At 40.4% G+C, this 21,291-nt stretch overlaps 1 protein-coding gene and 1 long non-coding RNA gene across 2 annotated transcripts in view; one reads left to right on the plus strand and one right to left on the minus strand.

The window, feature by feature from the left end:
* MCM3 (minichromosome maintenance complex component 3) overlaps positions 1-5,960 on the minus strand; it is a 13,575-nt gene extending 7,615 nt beyond the window's left edge. The window contains exons 1-6 of the mRNA XM_029943177.1: positions 5,682-5,960; positions 4,498-4,610; positions 3,870-4,078; positions 3,288-3,418; positions 1,121-1,359; positions 551-659 (exon numbers count right to left, since the gene is read on the minus strand). Of these exons, the coding sequence (XP_029799037.1) occupies positions 551-659; positions 1,121-1,359; positions 3,288-3,418; positions 3,870-4,078; positions 4,498-4,610; positions 5,682-5,759 (879 nt within the window). The 5' untranslated portion in view covers positions 5,760-5,960. The remainder of the gene's footprint in view (positions 1-550; positions 660-1,120; positions 1,360-3,287; positions 3,419-3,869; positions 4,079-4,497; positions 4,611-5,681) is intronic.
* A 574-nt stretch (positions 5,961-6,534) lies between these two features.
* The window catches only part of LOC115296010, a 64,428-nt gene continuing 49,671 nt past the window's right edge, over positions 6,535-21,291 (plus strand). Inside the window, exon 1 of the long non-coding RNA XR_003910680.1 lies at positions 6,535-6,604. This is a non-coding gene — a long non-coding RNA (uncharacterized LOC115296010). The remainder of the gene's footprint in view (positions 6,605-21,291) is intronic.

A 21,291-nucleotide genomic window follows, 5' to 3' on the forward strand; every position in this document is an offset into this window, starting at 1 on the left:
CAAGCCCCTCAAGCAGTCAAAAATCCATCTTTAAATTTTGATTCCCCAAAACTTTTATAATACCCTACTGTTGGAGGGAAGCTTACCAATAACATAAAATCAGTCAATTAATACATTTTTGTGTACGATATATATTCTATGAGAAAGGAAAGGATCATTAAGAAACTCATAAAGAAGAGAAATGCATTTACAGTACTTGTATTTATTGGAAAAACCCACAAGTAAGGAAATCCAACACAGTTCAAACTTGTTTTGTTCAAGGACCAACTATATGTTCTTCAATTCTAACGTGCTTATTGGTACACTGATATTCTTTAGTTCTAGTATTTGTTTTAGGTTCACTCAGCGGCCTAGCAGGTAACACAATAGAGATATTAAACAGCAAAAACACCCTTTTACTTGCTGACTGGGTCAAAACTAAAAGCTAACACCACATACTTCAAAGGAGACCTTCCTCCTGATCAAGTACGAAGATGAAAGGTGGCCCACGGCCAAACGCAACCCTAACAAACCCATCTCCCCCCTCAGATCCCTTAAAGGATGCTCAGACCTTGGAACGAGTTTTACTGAACTTCTTGATCTTGGCTATATCCTCAGCGGAGAATGAAGGCTGAACATCCTTGCTCATTTGCTTCACATTACAGGCAATCAGGATAGTCCTGGGACAAAGAGAACGAGAGGAAGCCTGCGGTTTTCATTTCTTAACATCAGAGCCAACAGCATATTGTGGGGGAAAAAGGAAAAAAGAGACAAGAGGCAAGTTGTTCTGAAATGAACAACTGAGTCTCTCTTAGTCAATGGTTCTTCACCGCAGGAATTTATTCTGTGCTGCCCCACAGAGCTGCGGACGGCAGTGTGGATGAGAAGCAGAAGGGAACACGTGAGACACTCTCCCAGGTAAGCCAGGAGGCTGTAAGCATGTTCCCAGGAACGCCTGCTTTTAGCATAAGGTAGTATTATCAGTTTTATTTGATGGAGAAAAGGCATCCCATCTCCCAGGCAGGTAGACTGCTCCCCCTGTCTGACGTGACGCTCCAGAATACGGCATACTGGCTCAAGAATACGACAAGAAATGTAAGCTGCCAGCAGCATGCCAAATATCTCACAGCTGCCCCTTTACCTGAAGGTCCCTGAAGTATAGCCTCCCTTCTTTCCAGGAAGGCAACGGTAGGTCCCCACCACCTGGACTCGATCACCAGGCTTCACTTTATCTACCAAGTCATCATCCAGAATGACGTCCACAGAACGGGGGAGTTGCCCGGCGGGGGCCTTCTCCGGCATCTCCTGGATGGTGATGGTCTGGTGGTCCTTGTAGACGGAAAGGCCATATTCTGTCTCAAGGGGATTGTTTTCCTCATCCTGAAAAAGACACACAGAAAAGCATTATCTCATCCTGGTCTTGAAAATGGCACACTCATTTTTTGAAGGAAAACAAATATAATTTGAATATGATCTGAGGTTTTAGTATTTAGGAACAAAACAGGCCAAATATCTTCTCTAGCTTTTTCCATTCCCATCTGTTCTAGTAACAAATCATTTAATGGGCGGGACAACTACAGTCTGAAGGAATCATGGCTATATTAACATCTAAATTAAGATTATTTCCCCTATACTATGAGGCAATATTTCTACTTCTAAGTAATACCTGACAGAAACATTTGCCCAAAGCCACACAGTACAATGTTCACAGCAGTAATATTCCTAATAGCCCCAAATTAGGAAATATCCAAATCCCATCAACAGAATCGTTAAATAAATGCGGCATATCTATACAAGTGGACACTATACAGCGATGAAAATATATGGAATACCCCTATTTACAACATGGATGACTCTCAAAAACATCTGTTGAACAAAGGAAGCCCAACATGGGAGTATTCAGATACAATATAAAAACAGGCAAGGTAAGTATCAGGATAGGATTAAGCCTTGGGAAGTGTGGGCCCTCAAAACCTTCTGAGTGCTGGGAAGGTTCTATTTCCTGGTTTGGATGCTGATTTTGCAGGTGTATTCCGTTTGTGAAATTTCCCTGAGCTGCAAACTCATATGAACTTTTCCTATATATACATTAAACTTCAGTGAAAACATTTTAAACTTTGATTCCTTTCCATTTGAGTTTTCTAAACTCACAAGAGTCATGGCTAAGTGCTTACTATGTACAAGGCATTGTGCTATTATCTCAGGAGATTATCTCATATAATCCTCACAACAACTCCATCATGAAGATGTTTTTTCATATTTAACAAACAAGGAAGCTGAGGGTGGAGAGTTCCCCAAAGTCACACAGGAAATAGCAGAGCCAGGACTTGAGGCAAGTCTAATTCCAAAGCCATGTTCTTAAGTATCACACTAGATGAGCTTCAGGAGTCCAAAGTATTTCAGGTCTTGAGCAAAGAAGGTTGGCCCCAGTAATCTACAGAAGAGTACTCCCTGAGTAGTTACTGAGGACATTCTAGAAGGAGTGCTCTTAATGAAGAAGAGAGCAGGGTGACTTCTTAGAAAACCCAACTGGGCTGAAAGTAAAAAGACATGGGTCCTAATTCTTGGAGTCATCACTAACTGAGACCATATGCAAATCTTAACCTCTCCAAACCTCAGCACTTCACCTAGAGGCAGACTAAAGGATTCTAAAGTATGCCTGTTATAATTCTAAGATGTTCGTTCTTGCTTCAGGTTAAGATTCCTGCACCAGTTGGGTTGAAAACAAGAACTGGGTCTCATTCATATCTGTTTTCTCCACAGTACTTAACAATTCTTTGAATACAGTGACTTATTATTTGACGGCAGGAACAGGTATTCTTTGATAGAATGAATTCAGACATCAAGAAACCAACATCAACCATCTTGTCTCATCGTTGTCCTCAATTCAGATCAACTGACCATTTAAGAATAAAGCCATTTCCAATGCCATGCTTCTCCCAAACCCAAAGTAAAATATTTGCAAAGATTTCATAATAGCATCATAGCATAAATATTCTCCCATATTACTTTAAGTAGATTATAAAGTTACATCTCACTTTGCTAAAAGATCAACATAGACTGATGGTTTTCAACCCTTCCATAATTAGTCAAATTTGCTAAAGTGAGTATTTATACTTTTAAAAAAAAATAAGAATCGAAGACTTTCCATATTAAACTCTGGCTAGCAATCAATCTTTCCTTTAGGTTAACCCTTACTTTTCATCTTACTTACTTCTAGAAGACTTCAGACATTACATAATTATTTGCATAAAAACACATCTTTGATTCCAACCTCTGAAGAAGCCCAATTAATTCACTCCCCTCACCTTGGTAGGATAGACAGAGCTGGACGGAAAAGCCACCAGGCTGGTGAGATCAGAATAACGTCGCTCTATAGTCTTCTTGGTAGCAGGGCAATAGTGGACACTGCGGATGACTTTGGGACGAACTAGAGAGCCTAGAAACAGAAAACATGCATAGAAAGTCATGCAACTAGATAGTGACAGCGGTGGAATCTGACCCAGACAAGCCTGTCATGACTCCAAATACTGTGTTCTTGTAACTAGTTGAAGCTACTTCATTAATCCTTGTCATTTATTCATTTTTACATTTATATGGAGAACATCAACACAACTGTATAAAATCTGAAGTACAAGCCTGTCCAAGAAGTCATAGGAGTTTGGAATTAGAATGAAGAGACCACCCGGAGCCAATTCCCCTACTCTCAGCAGATTCATCACTCTGGGCCCCGTAACCACGCACACTCCCAGTTCCTTCCAGCTTCGCCCTGTGAGTTCATGGCTATATCCTACCCAGCTCTGCTCAGCCTCCCCTGCTTTCCCAGCCACCGCCCCCCACACTTGCCAAGTCTATCCCACACCTCCATTCCCCTACTTGAAGCCACTCACACTTAGTGACAATGCCCTCCACACAGACCACACAGCTGAGGAAGCAGGAAGTAAGAGTCCGGGGAGACACATGCTTGGAGCCAAAGCTGCCCTCCAATCCTATGTAGAACTCTTCATACTGCTTAGCATAAGTAGCATCAATGGAGGCCACAAACTCCTTTAAAGCCCGCTGGAAGGCAACCAGCTCCTCAAAGGCATTGCTCAGGAGGCTACGTATGGGCAAGAGAAAGAACAATTAAGCAGAGAGAAAAATTCTAAACAAACTGACCCTCAAAAACAAAAGTGGACATTCTTTGATGATCAACAAGTGAAACTCTAGCTCCTCCTTTCTCCTGCCATCCCATAAGACTCAGTAAATTATATCAGAACTGACGGCGAACATTAGTTCACCTTCTCAAAGATGCAGAAATGATACTCAGTTAAACATGGAAGGGGGACCTCTCGAGAGGAAAATACCCACCACACACTTTGGAAAGAAGAAAACAAACACAGGAGGTGAGGCAATGAGGGTAGAAAACATTTCATCCAGGTCCTCTCTCCTGGGAAGCCTGTTCCAACATGGACAAGAGAAGAGGGAGCCATTCTCACTCCGAGCGAGGCTATCCCCTTGGAAACCCCTGCCACTTACCGGTTAGCCCTCTTCTCATTTTTCCTGCGCAGGTCGTTCACATTGACAATCAACCGGTATTGGTTGTCACTGATCAGCTCCCGAACTTTGCTCTGATAAATTCCCTGGTCTTCCTGCAAAACAGCCACCACATATCACAACGGCCATAAATTCAAATATAAGATGGTATTTAAACAGAGACAGTTCTCACAGCAAGATACAGGTCATTCTCTGCAGCACAGCCGATGCCCAATACCTCCACATTTTCACTCACTAGCCTGAAATTCCAAATAGACCCTACAAGGCCATGGTAGGAGTTATAATAATTTCCTCAGAGTCCATGTTATTATTTCTATTGACAAACACAGCTTTTCTGTATGTGGTCATTTCTCAACTTTTAATAGGCTCAGACTAATAAGTCTACAAGGATGAGTAAAAATCCTGTCAAAACAAGATTAGCATATCAAAAGGACTTTTCATTTAAGAATTATGTAGTGAATTAAGAGATTTTATTTCTCTATCAGCTGTATATAGAATAGGAAAGAGTTCTCTGTATCCAGACCTAAAGGAAGAGGAAGCCTTCGCTATTTGTTTACAAACACAGCATTGTCAACCTTTCAAAATGCTTTACAAGTATTCTAAGGTTTCCAGTCTAGGGTGGCATACAAAGCCCCCTTTACCAGCATAACAAACACTTTTCCTCTGCTCCTTTGGCACTGAAAAAGAATGTGGCCAAATTAGGAGGAAGTCTATTCACCCTGTAGGAAGTCAGTCATTAGAATCTGCGTGTGTCTGTAACTTAGCGGGTCATTGCCGTTCTACTGCATCTTTCCCCCACACTCCCTCCAAATTCGCAGAGCAGGAACAATTTCCAAAAGGTCGAAGGGAGCTTTGCTATTTTGCGTGAACTTTCGCCGAGACCCGCTATCATCTGCACTTGGGAGAAAGTTACAGGATCGCCCTGTCAAGGATGCGCCTACAGACAACCAACTAACGACGGATTCCACCGCGAGAAACGTTACTAAATCGGGCATGGAAGGGTCCCCAGGGCCCCGGTCAGGCCGCAACAGTCCGGAGGCCCAGCGGTCCTCCCGGGAGCTCCAGGGCCCGGCCGCGGCTCCGCGTGGAGCTGTAGCCAACCTCGGCCCGTCAGCGTCCCCAGGGGTTCCAAGCAACAGAGAAGCGCGACCCCGTGCCTTTCTCACCTCGTCATCCAAGAAGTCCAGGTAATCTCTCTGCGCCTCTCGCAGCTCCACGTCGTCCAGTACCACGGTCCCCGCCATGCTCGCCTCCTGGGAACTACTACCTCCAAATACGCGCGGAGGGTCCCCAGATGACCCCGCCCCGGCGCGAAAACTTCCGAACTTTTCCCGCCACCAAAGGCTACGTAGGGAAGGGGCGGAGCTTTTCTGGGGGATATACACATTCTGATTGGCTGATCCCTCTTACGCGAGAATAGAGAGTATCCAATTGAGAACTTTTTCTTCTTCGGCTTTACGGAGCGGCGCTGCGCCGTGGCGGGAAATGTGACCTCTGGGGCCGTCTGTTTCTCCCCTCACTGACGAGAAAACTGACCAATGGGGCCGAGAGTCACAGAGGCGCGGCGGGGAAACACTGCATTCTGGGAGTCGTAGTCTTCCCCCTTTTACCGGATGTTTTGCAGGTTTTTTTCAAGCTGAGGTTCCCGGAAGCTGAGTGAGGAAAGCACCTGGTGGTTGGGCTGAGAGTAGCCGAAACGTCAGAGAATGGGAGTTTATACACATGGAGATAAAAACATAAAAGCCAGAAGGTTTTTAAATATATTAAGTGTGCTGGACATGTATCCCAAGCAACTGTCCTCAGGTGGCATTCCGAGAAAGAAGTGAATTTTGAGAATCTGTGGGGTGGAAATAGAATAATAGCATCTTTGGGAAAGGTTCTTTAGTTCTTCGACCCGTTTGCCCTGACTACCGTTGCCTGAAATACCCCATAAACATATCAGGCCGCGGAGGAGGGCGACGTTAAAGAAGCATTTTCAGTATTGTATCCCGCTTCCACCCCCCCCACCCCCCCAAGCCACCGAGATGGCCTAGCATTTTATTCAACAAAATTCTGGACATAATTACTACACCATCTCACTTGCAAATAGGTAAGTTAAAGCCTTTGTCGCCTTATAAGGAAATAACAAGATCTTTTAAAATAACTTAGTTTATTAAAAGACAAACTGAAGAAGAAACAAAAAAGTGTTTCAAACTACTGTTAAATATCAGTCGTAATTAAGATATAGCAAATCTGAAACTACAAAAAGATCAATTGCATGTCCAAGATTTTTTGTTTTGTTTTTAATCTTTTGTGGTTTGTATTTTTGAGGTGTAATTTATATATAGTATAATACACAAATTATTAAGTGTACAACTCAGTACATTTTTATGGTGTGTATACTAAAAGGTCTTCAGGACTCACTATGCCCTGCTAAGTATTGTAAGTGTAATCTGCCTAAACAAAATGTATATGCCATCTATTTATATATGAAGTATGTATTTTTAGTTATTATACAATGTATAGTCTATGTGTGTTTAGTGTCATCCTTGTGGGCAGAAAATTGATTCTTAGTCAAAGAAAAAAGGTGCTTCATCTGATTGCTTGCTTTTGTTTATATTAACAGACAATTTTTTTTAAAAACAGAAATTCTAGATGAGGATCCTATTTGCGATTATATAGTAAGACATAATTCCATATTAATTTAAGAGTGCCTTTATCACCTGATCATGACTATCATTTTATGAATATATTGAAAGCAGTACTGATGATATTCTGAGCTCTGGAAACAAATTGAAGTTAATACTAAAAGAACCAGGCAGCTTAGTTCAAGCAAGCAAATTAAGCAAATAATTTCATTTGTAAAGGAAAAATCCAAAGAAGTGGGAGTATGAAACCAAATCTTTGACTCTAATGCACTTTTCTGTGGGCTTCAGTTTCCTCATATAAAAGATGAGGAAATTAGAAAACTTCTAATAATTTACCCCATTCTAACATTCCATGAGCCTATGGCAAATTTGGAAACTGTGTAAAGACAAATCCATTTAAAATTAATCATACTCTGGTTCTTGACAGACTTTATTTTCTTTAATGTCATAATCTTGTCATGAAGGGTTTTGGACTTGTCATGAAGGACTTTTGGATATTTAATTGCTGTTTCTCCAATTCATTAGGGCGTAGATCTTTGAGCAAAGAAAGTGTTTCATTTGTTATTCCCTACTCCTCCAAACTATTCAGAAAGAAAAATCAGTCAGGTTACTGCTAAAAAAAAAAAGGGGGGGAGCATTTGTACACAGCTTATATAGAGACTACGTGAGCTTAGCCAATGTACTTCTCCCTCAGAATGAAGCACATGTAACCTGATGAAGTAGTGGATCAACAGTTTCTATTTTTGCTCACATTCTTGCTTTCCCTCGGTGTCCATTCTCTCCGTCCTATGCCTTGATGGACCTACGGAGACTAGGGCCAGTCTCCAAGGCTGAAGGAAACACTAGGGGGCGCCCTGGAGAGCAGAAGTATGTAGGCAAATGGTAGAAAACAAAAATTGCGAAGTATGTAGCACTTCCATTTCCCAAGTCCTTAGGGACCAAGAAATACCCAAAGGCACCATAAGAAATATGCTTTATTCTCACCAAATGATACACATCTTTGTTCAAACCAATGAGCAATATTATGCATTGCAAGACTTCAAACAATACCCTGTGATTAAGGACTAGCTTTAGGCACCCAGGAAAATGCCATAGGTCATTATAGACCTTTGTCACTCTCTCAAAAGCCACAAAAGAGTGGAACTCAAAAACTCTACACCTCTAGGTGCCAGTGCAGCCTAAGGAATAATCTATAGGTCCAGGCTTGCCCTGACTAAGCAGATCTCTTCCTTTATGTATATAGACCAGTCAGAATCTTCTCCAGATGACATAGTCTGGGGTCTTGACCAAGATCAGCAGCCTCATTTCTCTTTCTGGCTGCTCTAATTATTAGTGTGACTGTGGGCAACTTACTTACTCTACCTGAGTTTCCTCATCTTGAAAATTAGAAGTAGTATCTAATTTAAAGAATGGCTTGAGTACTCACTGAGGTAATAACAGATAAAAAAAAATATTGAGAAAAGTGCCTGGCATGTAGTAAGCACAAAATAAATGTTAACCACTGTGGTGGTGGTGAGATGGTGGTGGTGGTATTAGTAGTTGGAGAAGAGTCTAGAGATGTTGGAGGAGAACAGGAGAAAGCACTCTGGTGCATTCTGGAACAAGTCAAACAATCATATTCAAGCCTCCTCACTCCCACCAAAAGCTTAGAATAGAACCAATCCATGCATTTCTTTCAGTGAGAGTTTTTTGGCTGAAAATCCAATAGGCTAAAGGAGTAATACATTCAGAAAGTATTATCTAGACCTGATTCTGCCTGTGTTGAGAACCATCAGGGGCATTTGCTCCATGCTTAAGGAACATTATGGAAGAAGAACAAATGGTCTCTGGAGTTAGCTAGCATGTCTTGTACCGAGAAGAGAGTGTCAAAGTATCTGCCCTCATTTTTTGCTTCCTGGAATCCTTCGGGTTAGATTCCCTATAAAGAGAAGGAAAATACAGGAGCCAAAGGACATCAGTGATCCTGATTTGCCCATTAGATTTGACAACATAGTTGGCTTACTGACAATTTATGATTCATCATTGTTTGCCAAATTTAATTTCAGCAATTGGGTTTCTTAGTCCTGGAAAGGTCATCACCTTTCTTTCTTTTTTTTTTTCCAGCTTTACTAAGGTTTTATTGATAAATAAAAGGTCATTCCCATTCTTAACTGCACATATTTCCCTAAAGCTCTGGTTGAAGAGTTTTGCTTCAGTGCTTAAAGATTTGCAAAAGAAAATTAACAAAAACTTACTGAGTAAATAACTTATTTACATATGAGATTCTCTAATAATAACCATCCTGGAACTCTGTCTTGATTTGGTGCACCTAAAAAAAATACAGTCTCTTATACTTTTAATTGTGCCAATATAATGAAATGTTGAAGAGATTTAGCATATCAATCAGCCAAATATTAGGTGAACATTTGTATACCTAATTCTGTCCTTGACCAGAGACTGTAGCTCAGTATTGCCTAATGGAAATACAATGCATGACACATATATAATGTAAAGTTTTCTAGTACCTACATTTAAAAAAGTAAAAGTTTTTACTTTTGAGAGGTGAAATTTTAATGTGACAGTACATTTTATTTAACCTAATTTATCTAAAATATCATTTCTCTATGTAGTCAATATTAAGTATTAATAAGATATTTTACTTTTTTTCTTTTTTGAGAGCAAGAGAGAGTGCATGTGCATGAGTGTACAGTTGGGAAATTGGGGAAGGGGCAGAGGGAAAGGGAGGGAGGATCTTAAGCAGGCTCGGAGCCAAGCCTGAGGTGGGGCTCTAGCCCAGGACCTTGAGATCATGACATGAGCTGAAATCAAGAGTCAGATGTTTAACCCACTGAGTCACCCAGATGCTCCTTATTTTTATACTGAGTTTTAAAAATCCATTGTGATTTTTATACTTACCCACATTGCAATTCAGACTAGCCACATTTCAGAAACTCAGTTACCACATGTGGGTAGTATCTACCATATTAGCACAACTTTAAAATACAAAAATTGATTTCTTGAAATAGGTTATGATTTAACTTGAAAAAACAGCAAACATATATTGAACATGTACTATATGTCAGACACTATGCTAAGTATTTTACCATATAATCTTAATCTTTAAAATACTTTGTGATGTGTTTTTTTTAAGTTTATTTATTTTGAGAGAGACAGAGACAGTATGAATGGGGGAGGGGTAGAGAGAGAGGGGGAGACAGAAAATCCCAAGCAGGCTCCATGCTGCCAGTGCAGAGACTGATGCAAGACTTGAACTCATAAAACTGTGAGATCATGACCTGAGCCAAAACCAAGAGGCAGATGCTTAACTGACTGAGCCACTGCTCCATGTTGTGGTTATTTCTAATCCTCATTTTACAGGTGAGGAGACTACAACTTTAAAGACCCCAGGGGGTGCCTAGCTGACTCAGTTGGTTAAGCCTCCAGCGTCAGCTGAGGTCATGATCCTGCAATCTGTGGGTTCGGAACCCGTGTTGGGCTCTGTGCTGACAACTCAGAGCCTGGAGCCTGCTTTTTCTCTCTCAAAAATGAATAAACATTAAAAAAAGAAACCCAGAATCCCATACCAGTAAAGGATAAAAACAGGATATAAACCCAGGTCTGTATCGCTATATTGAATACTTCTTACGAACAAATGAGTGGGGCGCGTGGGTGGCTCAGTCAGTTAAGCATCTGAATTCAGCTCAGGTCATGATCTCACAGTTCTTAGGTTCCAGCCCTGAGCCCTGTGTCAAGTTCTGTGCTAACATTGCAGAGCCTGGAGCCTGCTTCCCATTCTGTGTGTCTCTCTCTCTGCCCCTCCACCACTCACACTCTTGTCTCTGTCTCTCAAAAATAAATAAACATTAAAAAAGTTTTAAAAGAACAAATGAGTATGTTAAGAATCAAATGCAGAATTTGACCAATAAACTTAGAAGAATTTACTTAAATATTTAGCAAATGGATATTTTATATTTTAAAATACTTTACTTTGGTTAAAAAGACAACATATTGTATTTTTACCTTAGGGCATTTTGGTTTTTCTTATTCATTTTACTGTTTTAAAGTATAAAGATATTTTTCTCTGGACATGATAAATACCTTCTACTAGTTTACAGATGGGCTAGCATCTGTATGTGTCCTGCAACATCTATTTATTCATTTATTTAGTCAATTATATGAATCATGTATGACTCGGTAAATTAGGTATCATTTTTAATCAGTGTTTATTCTACCTTATGCTTCAAGTAAAATGTATATTGTAATTTTGAAGTTTCAAAATATTTTATTTTTTTCTTTTTATGTCTTTATTTTATTTTGAGAGAGACAGAGAGAGACAGAGAGTGAGCAGAGGAAGGGCAGAGAGAGAGGGAGACACAGAATGTTTAGCAGGGTCCAGGCTCTGAGCTATCAGCACAGAGCCTGACACGGGGCTCGAGCCCACAGACTGTGAGATCATGACCTGAGCCCAGGTCAGACGCTTAACTGACTGACCCACCCAGGCATTCCTCAAAATATTTTAAATGTTTGTCTTTATTCAGGCAACAGAGCTTTGAGATGAGGATATTTATTCATACTACAAATAACAATGCCAGTTTTTTATTATATGCAAGATATTTAGGAGGATACAAAGATGAATAAGATGAGAAGCTTACAATCTAGTATGAAAAATAAAGCACAAACATAAATTACCTGAGAAAAGGCAACCTGTGTTCTAGGCATAGTACAAAGTGCCATATGAGTTAAAAAATGGCAGATATAAATTTGTGCAAGAGTCCAGGCAAAAACCTCTCTGACCTCAGCCACAGCAACTTCTTACTCAACACATCCCTGGAAGCTAGGGAAACAAAAGCAAAAATGAATTATTGGGACTTCAACAAAATAAAAGCTTCTGCATGGCAAAGGAAACAATTAGCAAAACTAAAAGGCAACCTATGGAATGGGAGAAGATATTTGCAAATGACAAATCAGATAAAGGGTTAGTTTTCAAAATCTATAAAGAACTTACCAAACTCAACCCCCAAAAAACAAATAACCAGTGAAGCAGTGGGCACAAGACATGAATAGACACTTTTCCAAAGATGACACCCAAATGGCTAACAGACACATGAAAAAATACTCAACATCACTCATCATCAGGGAAATACAAATCAAAACCACAGTGAGATACCACTTCATGCCTGTCATAATGGCTAACATTAACAACTCAGGCAATAACAGATGTTGTTGAGGATATGGAGAAAGAGAATTTCTTTTGCACTGCTGGTGGGAATGCAAACTGGTGCAGCCACTGTGGAAAACAGTATGGAGGTTCCTCAAAAAATTAAAACTAGAACTACCCTATGACCCAGCAATTCCACTACTATGTATTTATCCAAGGGATATAGGTGTGCTGTTTCAAAGGTGCACATGGACCTTATAGCAGCACTATCAAAAATAGCCAAAGTATGGAAAGAGCTCAAATGTCCATTAACAGGTGAATGGATAAAGAAGATGTGGTACACACACACACACACACACACACACACACGGAGTATTACTTAACAATCAAAAACAATGAAATCTTGCCATTTGCAACAATGTGGATGGAACTAGAGGGTATTATGCTAAGCAAAATTAGTCATAGAAAGACAAATATCATGGCTTCACTCGTATGTGGAATTTAAGAAGCAAAACAGACGAACATAAGGGAAGGGAGGCAAAAATAATATAAAAACAGAGAGGGACAAAGCATAAGAGACTCTTAAATACAGAGAACAAATTGAGGGTTGCTTATGAGGAGGGTTGGGCTAAATGGGTAAGGAGCATTAAGGAAGACACTTGTTGGGATGAGCACTGGGTGTTGTACATAGGGGATAAATCATTGGATTCTACTCCTGAAATCATTACTGCACCAGATGCTAACTTTGATGTAAATTTAAAAATAAGTCAATTTTTAAAAAAATAAATATTGAAAAAAATTGCATCGGAGTGATGATGGAAAGCTAAAGAAAAGGGATAGTATTTGGTTTGAGAATCAAAAGGTGGGCAATATTTCCTACAGGGAGATGTGACAGCAGTAACATTCTAAGCAAAAGAAAAGGCAGGTGAGTACACAGTGAAGCACGGGTTCATTGGGCCTGGCTGGGACACTGACCAGCAGGGTAGGACGTCTGTGTTTGATTTAGTAGGCAGAAGGGAACCAATGATAGCCTTTGAGCAAAAGGAAGACTGTAAGAGGTTGTGCTTTAGGAAGGTTAATCTGGCTAGAGAATATGAAGAATAGATTATTTTAAAATATTTATTTATTCTGGTGTGGGGGGTGGGGGGTGGAATCCCGAGCAGGCTCCACACTGTCAGCACAGAGCCCAACTCTGGGCTCCATCTCTCGAACTGCGAGACCATGACCTGAACCAAAATCAAGAGTCACACCAACTGAGCCACCCAGGTGCTCCTAGAATAGATTACTTTAATCAGATCAAAGAAATGAGACCAGAAAGGGTGTGCAAAGAAAGAACTAAAAGAGAAGGATGACAGTGAGACATTTCAAAGGAAAAATGGACAGATCTAAAAGCTATTTAGATAGAAGTCACACACAGTGCCTCAAAGGCTTAACAAAAAGCTTCTCATTGCTAATAATCTTTATTTAGATTACTGTTTAGAATGCATAATTGTTTAGCGGTTAAGACACAGAGGAAAAGAAATTTAAGAGGCAACCACATCTTTCAAAAACACCAGTAATCAGGAGAGGAATACAGCTTTGACATTTAGTTTCAAAACTTTGGGGCAGCGTGGAAAAAGAAGGAAAATTATATTTTGTTAAATTTTAAAACAAAGTATATATTAACTATACCTCAATAAAGCAAACTAATCATAATTTATACCTCAATCAAGTTTATTCTAAAAAATCTAAACAAAGGAAATAAGTCATAAAAGCAGCATGACTTCATTTGGTCAGTGGTAGGTGGGGGGGTGGGGAGGATGTTGGGGGAAGCCGGTGCTCTTTGAATTAAGTTAAATATCTCTTTTAATTGGCTCCATGTCATTTGCCTAAGAACCTACAGTTCCTGTGCACAGCATTCACAACAGGTGTGAAAGAACAGAAGCCAGAGTTTAGGAATACTGAATCTTATTGCATCCTCTACTCACTGAATATTTGACATTGACATGGAGCAGAATTTGAAAGATGCTTGTGAGGCACTTCAGGCTATACACTGCAGAAACGGTTGTATTGGTCACTCACTTTCCCTTTATAGAAATAGATTAAGGTCACAGCCTACATTCTTCACCCCCAGCCTATAACCTTCTGTACACTTCCAGCACCTTTTTATATTCTTCTAGCTCAATTCTTCTTTTATATTTTTTTATATTCTATCTTTTATATTCTTCTAGCTTCATTATCCCTCTTCCAGCTCTCCAATATCCCATTGGTCTTAGAGAGTATAGAAAAACCATTAACACTCTAATTTTATATTTTAGGTGCTATAACCATCAAACCAAAAATCTCTGAAAAGCTGAGAGGGTTAGCGTTTACCTCTTTTCCCCAGCCTTTCAGCTGGATTCTTTGATGAGCCTCCCAAACATATCTCTGATCTGAAAGCAAACTCAGATGGATATTTTTCCTGGCCTGTATTCATCTGTTTAGCCACTTGTTTCTTTCTGTGTTCATACAGGAAGTGGATATGAGAAAATGGAATATGTTGGATCAAAGCCCTGGAGGTCTGGGGAAACTGGCTTTTAAAATAATCATTCTTTATTCACTGCCATGTTCCAGTGCCACCTTCAGCAATGGGAAATGCAAAGTATGCTAACAGTGTTTATTTAAAAAATAAATGAATATAAGGGTGCATACTGAAACTTCAAAAGTGGAAGTTACTGTAGAAGCCATTTAATTTAAAAAAATTTTTTAACATTTATTTATTTTTGAGAGACAGAGACAGTGTGATCAGGGGAGGGGCAGAGAGAGAGAGGGAGACACAGAATCTGAAGTAGGCTCCAGGCTCTGAGCTATCCGCACAAATCCTGACACAGGGCTCAAACCAATGAACCATGAGATCATGACCTGAGCTGAAGTCAGACGCTTAACCGACTGAGCCACCAGGTGCCCCTGAAGCCATGTAGCTTAAAGCCCCATCGTAATCTAGACAACTGAAGTCCAGAGAAATTCCATTGGATTCTAAAATCAATATCTTTAAAATAAATAGGTAAAGAAACAGGACACAACAAGATCCTGAAAGAAAGGTAGGTTTGAGCGATCAAAGTTTTAGAATTGAAAAATACGGTTATTGAAAAAATAACGTAATGGACTGATTAAAAGAATAGACACATTTGAAAAGAGAATTAGTAAACTAGAAGATGGAGCTGAGAAAATTGCCATAATGCATAATGCAGAGTAGAGGAGATGAAAAATACGAAGAGGAGTTAAGGGAAATGAATGATAGAATGAAAAGTTTCAAATATATTTAATGGGAACTCTAGATGGAGAAAAATTAAGGAAATAGATAATAAATAAAAATTTTCCAGAATTGGTCAAAGACAAGAATCTCAGATTAAAGAATCACAGTTAATCCAAAGCAAGGAATATGAAATTAAGCCTTCACTTAGACACTGTAATGAAACCCAGAAATATGGGAGAAATATTAAAAGTAATCCAAAAAAGAACAGTTTAGACTGGCCACAGATTTCACAATTATAACAACAAAGACTAAAAAACAATGGAATAATATTTTCAATTCCCAAAGAAAATAACTGACAACATAGAATCCTATATCTTGCTAAACTTTAATTAAAGAGGGCAAAATTGGGGCACCTGGGTGGCTCAGTCATTTGACCATCCAACTGTGGCTTAGGTCATGATCTCACAGTTCATGAGTTCAAGACCTGTATCAGGCTGTCTGTTGTCAGCCCAGAGCCCACTTTGGATCTTCTGTCTCCCTCTCTTCTGCTGCTTCCCTGCTCATTCTCTTCCTTCCTCTCTCTCTCTCTCTCTCTCTCTCTCTCTCTCTCTCTCTCTCTCCCCCCCCCTTCTCTCTCTCTCTCTCAAAATAAACATTTTTTTAAAAAGAGGGCAAATAAAGACTTTCAGAATAACACTTGAGACCTTTGTTAAATGGACTTTATGTTTGTCTGTTAGGGCTAGATGGCTTAAACAATAGAAATTTATTTATCATAATTCTGGAGGCAGAAGTCCCAGATAAAGGTCTGGCAGGATTCAGTTTTTAGTGAGAGCTTTCTTTCTGGCTTGCAAATGTCCACTTTCTTGCCAAGTCCTCTCATGACCTTTCCTCTGAACATATGCAGAAAGAGAGATGGAGAGAGAGAAGGAAAGAAGGGTCTGTTTTCCTCTTCTAATAAGGCCACCAGTCCTTTTGGATTAGGGCCCCACCCTTATGATCTCATTTAACCTTAATTATCTCCTAAAGATCTTATTTCCACATACAATCACATTGGAGGTTAGGGCATTAACATAAGAATTTTGGGGAGGACACAATTTGGTCAGTAGCAGACACATAGGACACGCATTTCAGAAAGAAAGAAATTGAACAAAAGTAAGGAAAAAAATAAAGGCAAGCAAAGAAATTGGTAAACACAAAGGGAAAGCTAGAGAAATATTGACTCTAAAAATCAGTACTACTAATAACTAATTTGGAGAGGGCCAAAACTGTATGTAAATAACTAGCATTGTCCAATAGTACTTTCAATAGTGATGGAAATGTTCTATATTTGCTCTGCCCAAAATGGTAGCCATTAGCCACATGTACTATGAAGCACTTAAAATGTGGCTGTGCAACCAAGAAAAATTTTAATTATATTTAATATTAATTACTCTTAAGTATCTGCATGTGGGTAATGGCTACCATATTAGTTGTACAGCATTACACAATAATAACATTGCAAATGGCTAGAGCAGATCAAAATTAAATATTCTAAGGTCTTATTTTATTTGGAAGGACAAGGGATATTTTGAAGGTAGCTATTCATATTAAAATTTTAAGGATAGAGGCTAGAAAAATTGAAATATAATGTATCATTTCCAAAGTAACAGAGGGAAACAGGAATAAAGAAAACACTATTGATACACAGAAAATAGGAAAAAGAGATGGAAAAAAAGAAATCAAAGAAAACCACAGTAAATATAAACCATTAGAAATAAGTAAGAAATATACTAGTTTCTTCTTATAATGGAATATAGAATTTTAATGGACGCTCGCATATCAAGGGCATATTGCGTTAAAAAATCAGAAAGTAAAATATATGTGCAGTATTAAACCTTTTATGTAAACTTTCAAAACATATAAGCTATTACTACTTATTTTTATTAACACATAAATATATCAACTGTAACAATATGCATGGGAATAAATAACACAACCCAACTTCAGGAGAGTGATATCTTCTGGAGTAAGGTCAATGGAAAGGGAGTAGATCTTTAGTAGAATCTAAATATTTTTAAGAAAAGATTTGAAGCAAATATGACAATGTCAGCCTATAAAATGTGGGGGGTAGGTACCTGGGTTTCAAACTCTATTGTGTGAAACTGGTAAGTTTCAAACTCTTTCACAAAGAAAAACTCAAGTTCAAAAGAAACATATCTATCCAGATACTTTCTTCTTTTCTTTGTGTTAGACTATTTCTATCTGACTACTTTAGATCTTAGGGCTTGAACCTGATTTCTTATCACTTAGGAAACTTCCATTCACAAAATAATAATCTAATATAATGAGCCCTCCTCACACCAAGGACTAAGGAGCTAGACAACCCAGTTCCACTGGGAAGTTCTGTTTCCTTAAGACAGGGGTCAGCAATTTAATTCAACACTGTGTTCTATTAGTGGAATGAGTGAGTACTCTTGGGTGCCATTGGATGGCTGTGAGAAAGGAAGAAAGAAGAGAGAGAAGAAAATGAAAATGAGGGGGGGGGGGAAATTATGGTAGTGGGCTACGAATTGACACGTGAGCCACCTCCAGCATATCCCTATAAAAGAAAGCAAGATGGAATGACCTCATCTCATTGCTTTGGCATTTTTCTGTTAGTGCTTCTTTTATTGTATTGCACATACTGTTTACATATCTGTCTCCCCCATTAGACTGGGTCTCATTCCGCTTCTTACCTTGAGTGCTTAGCACTCTGCCTGGCCAAGTAGGTCTTAATGAGTGTCTGTTGAATTCACGTTGAATGCACAACTTCTGATCTTAAGTGATTTTCTGGCTGCTTGCTTAATAAGCCTTCCAAGCCTTTCTATCTTCTTGGGTCCTTTTTCAGGTGCTCGAAATTTGAAACCTTTAAGCCACTGTCCAGCTCTAAACTGGGACATTCAAACCAACTTCTAGGTGACCCAATGAGTACTTTGTCCGGAGATAGGCTGGGAGCAGTGTCTGGAAATGGGGACATTCGGGGGGGTGTCCCAGGAGTACCACAGAATCCTCCCTGAGCTTAGTTTTTTACTTTGCGGGACCCATGACAGGAAGCCATGGTCAAGAGGATCAAGAAGAGGGATTGTGGCTTTCCTGACACCTAGTGTTCATGCCCTCCCTCCCCTGTGTCTCAGGCTGAAGTGTGAGTCCCCCAGCTTCCTTCTCACACCAGCCCCAGCCTCCCAAAGCCAGCCCTGGTCTTCATGATAACAATCAGCTGTTGCTTACAGCTGTGGAAATTACTATCTTGACAGAGACAGCAGTCTGGCCAGCTAGATATTTCTGTCAACTGTGCTATGGGAATAGGTCTGCTTGGTTGCCATTAAAGGTATTTTACTACAAAGATGTTTGTGCAGTCTTTTGGGGGGTAACTGGCCCTTCCTTGGGCCTGCTTGCTTATTGTCCAGCTAGTGTCTTTGAGCAGTGAGCTGTTCAGGAGCCATGATGAAGTGGAGGCAGATAAGTGGGAAGGCTGAATGTATCTCAGATAATTGTCCATTGCAGTGAGACAGACACATGGGCAACACACCCCTTGCTTACTTAGAGGAAGCCTGCTATTTGCTTCAAAGGGCACAGGACAACAGGTGCATACTTACCTTTCCTTGTCAACAGATTGGGGTGGCTATGGCTGGCCAAGGAAACTCCTCATCTCATATCCCCTTTTGTTGGGTCCTGGGAAGGTCTGGAGTCTCTGATTCATCCTTGGCAAATGAACTCTCTGTAGATTCTGTCCCTCCCTTCCATAGACTCTAACTTGTGCAAAGCAGGGCAGAGTGCAAGGGCCTAAGACATCAGCAAGCTCTACTATCTTGGAACTTCCACAGCATCATTTGTTGTACCAGCCACATCTCCAATTATCTCCAGCAGCTAAAAAACCAAAAAGCAGCAGCCCTAGCAAATTCTACAGCAGTGGGGGCTTCTCTGGGAGTTCTTTCCTCAATAGCCTTGCCCCTCACCTATTGCCATTCCAGCCACTCTCTGAAACAGAGGTAAAAACAGAGTACATGGCCTTTCACTTTAACTGGCCTGGGTGTTGTCCACTCTGACTCATCCCATCAGCCACTTGGGGTTGTAAAGAAAGAAAATGAATCCCAGATTACTGCCCTCATAGCCTCCAGATTGCTCCAATAGGGACACTGTGCACCAGGAAGAAACAATGAATTCTGAACTCTCATGTACCACAAAAGATCTGCCCCAACACTGTGCCAAGAAACTTGACCAAACCTCTGCCTACAGAAGGCTGTATCCCTAAAGATGACTTCCCACCTTGTGCTAACTCTTTGCGCAAGAAAATACAGTTCTGCCAAACTTCAGAATGTACTTTGTCCTAAACCACATTGCCAACTGTTTTTAATCATTTTTCACATAACTCCCTTCAGTAATGTGGCTCCCTTTTTAGTTCACTATAGTCTTCCCTATTCCTTTTTGGTTCTCCTTTTGTACTACTCAGTAGCCCCTTTTAATTACCTTTAAGGGGTTAATTCCTTTTAGCCTGTTTAAAAACCTCAGTCACCTTTGTCTTAGTTGGTATTGAGCTCAGTCTATGTTGGAGTCTCTCTTCCCTATTGCTCTAGTCTGAATAAAACCTACCTTCCCACCTTTAACAAGTGTCCAGTTCTTTTTCTCTATGGAAGGGCCAGTCCAGGACTTCCACTAATGGCTTCAACCTTCATGCTCCAGGCCAGGAGCCAGTGGGACCATCCCAGACACCACAGCAGGGTCCATCTGGGGTCCACTGGCTCCAGCAGAGATCCAGCAGCTGTTCACCATTATAGAAGAGCCTGCCATCAAGAGGTGTCTGAAGACATCTCACCACAACACTTCAGTCTTCAAAGATGTGGCCAGGAGCCTTCAGAAGCAGGGATATGTCTGGCATGCACACCAGTGCTCTATCAAGTTCAGAGCCTCCTATGTGGCCTACAAGAAGGCCCACATGGCATCCTGCACCACACAGATAGGTCAGGTGCTGCAGATCATAGGCAACAGCAGCCTAACAACCTCAGGGGGTAGACCTGGCCACGGGATCTGGCCACCACCAGGCCAACCCACAGAAGGGGAAAAGGTAATAAGCAGAAATATGGATGAGCAGAAGAATACTCTTCTGGGCAGCGGCAGCTGGAGGCACCAGAACCACAGATGAAGACAGAGACAGTATCAGTTTAATCTGGAAGTGAAAGTGTTAGAGCTGCCCAGTGACCTCAGCCCTGAAAGTTCAGCTGGTGCCCAAAACCAGTAAGACAACTGAGATGAAGGAGCCAAGGGATGTCCAAGGCACTGGGCACATAAGTGGCCAACTGTGTTCTACCAGGGTCCTGATGACATGAGACTGAGTGGAGAAGGAGGTCATAAGTGATAAAACCAAAGTTGGGATCTCCTCACAGGAGTCAGAGCTCCTGAAAACTTAAGAAAGCATGGTTTCATGGGAATGCAAACTGGTGCAGCCACTCTGGAAAATGGTATGGAGGTTCCTCAAAAAATTAAAATCAGAACTACCCTACAACCCAGCAATTGCCCTACTAGGTATTTATCCAAAGGATACAGGTATGCTGTTTCAAGGGGGCACATGCACCCCAATGTTTATAGCAGCACTATCAACAATAGCCAAAGTATGGAAAGAGCCCAAATGTCCATCGATGGATGAATGGATAAAGAAGATGTGGTGTATACATACAATGGAGTATTACTTGGCAATCAAAAAGAATGAAATCTTGCCATTTGCAACTACGTGGATGGAACTAGAGGGTATTATGCTGAGTGAAATTAGAGAAAGACAAATATCC

The sequence above is a fragment of the Suricata suricatta genome, chromosome 7, assembly GCF_006229205.1.
Source record: "Suricata suricatta isolate VVHF042 chromosome 7, meerkat_22Aug2017_6uvM2_HiC, whole genome shotgun sequence".
In the NCBI taxonomy this organism is placed as follows: Eukaryota; Metazoa; Chordata; class Mammalia; order Carnivora; family Herpestidae; genus Suricata; species Suricata suricatta.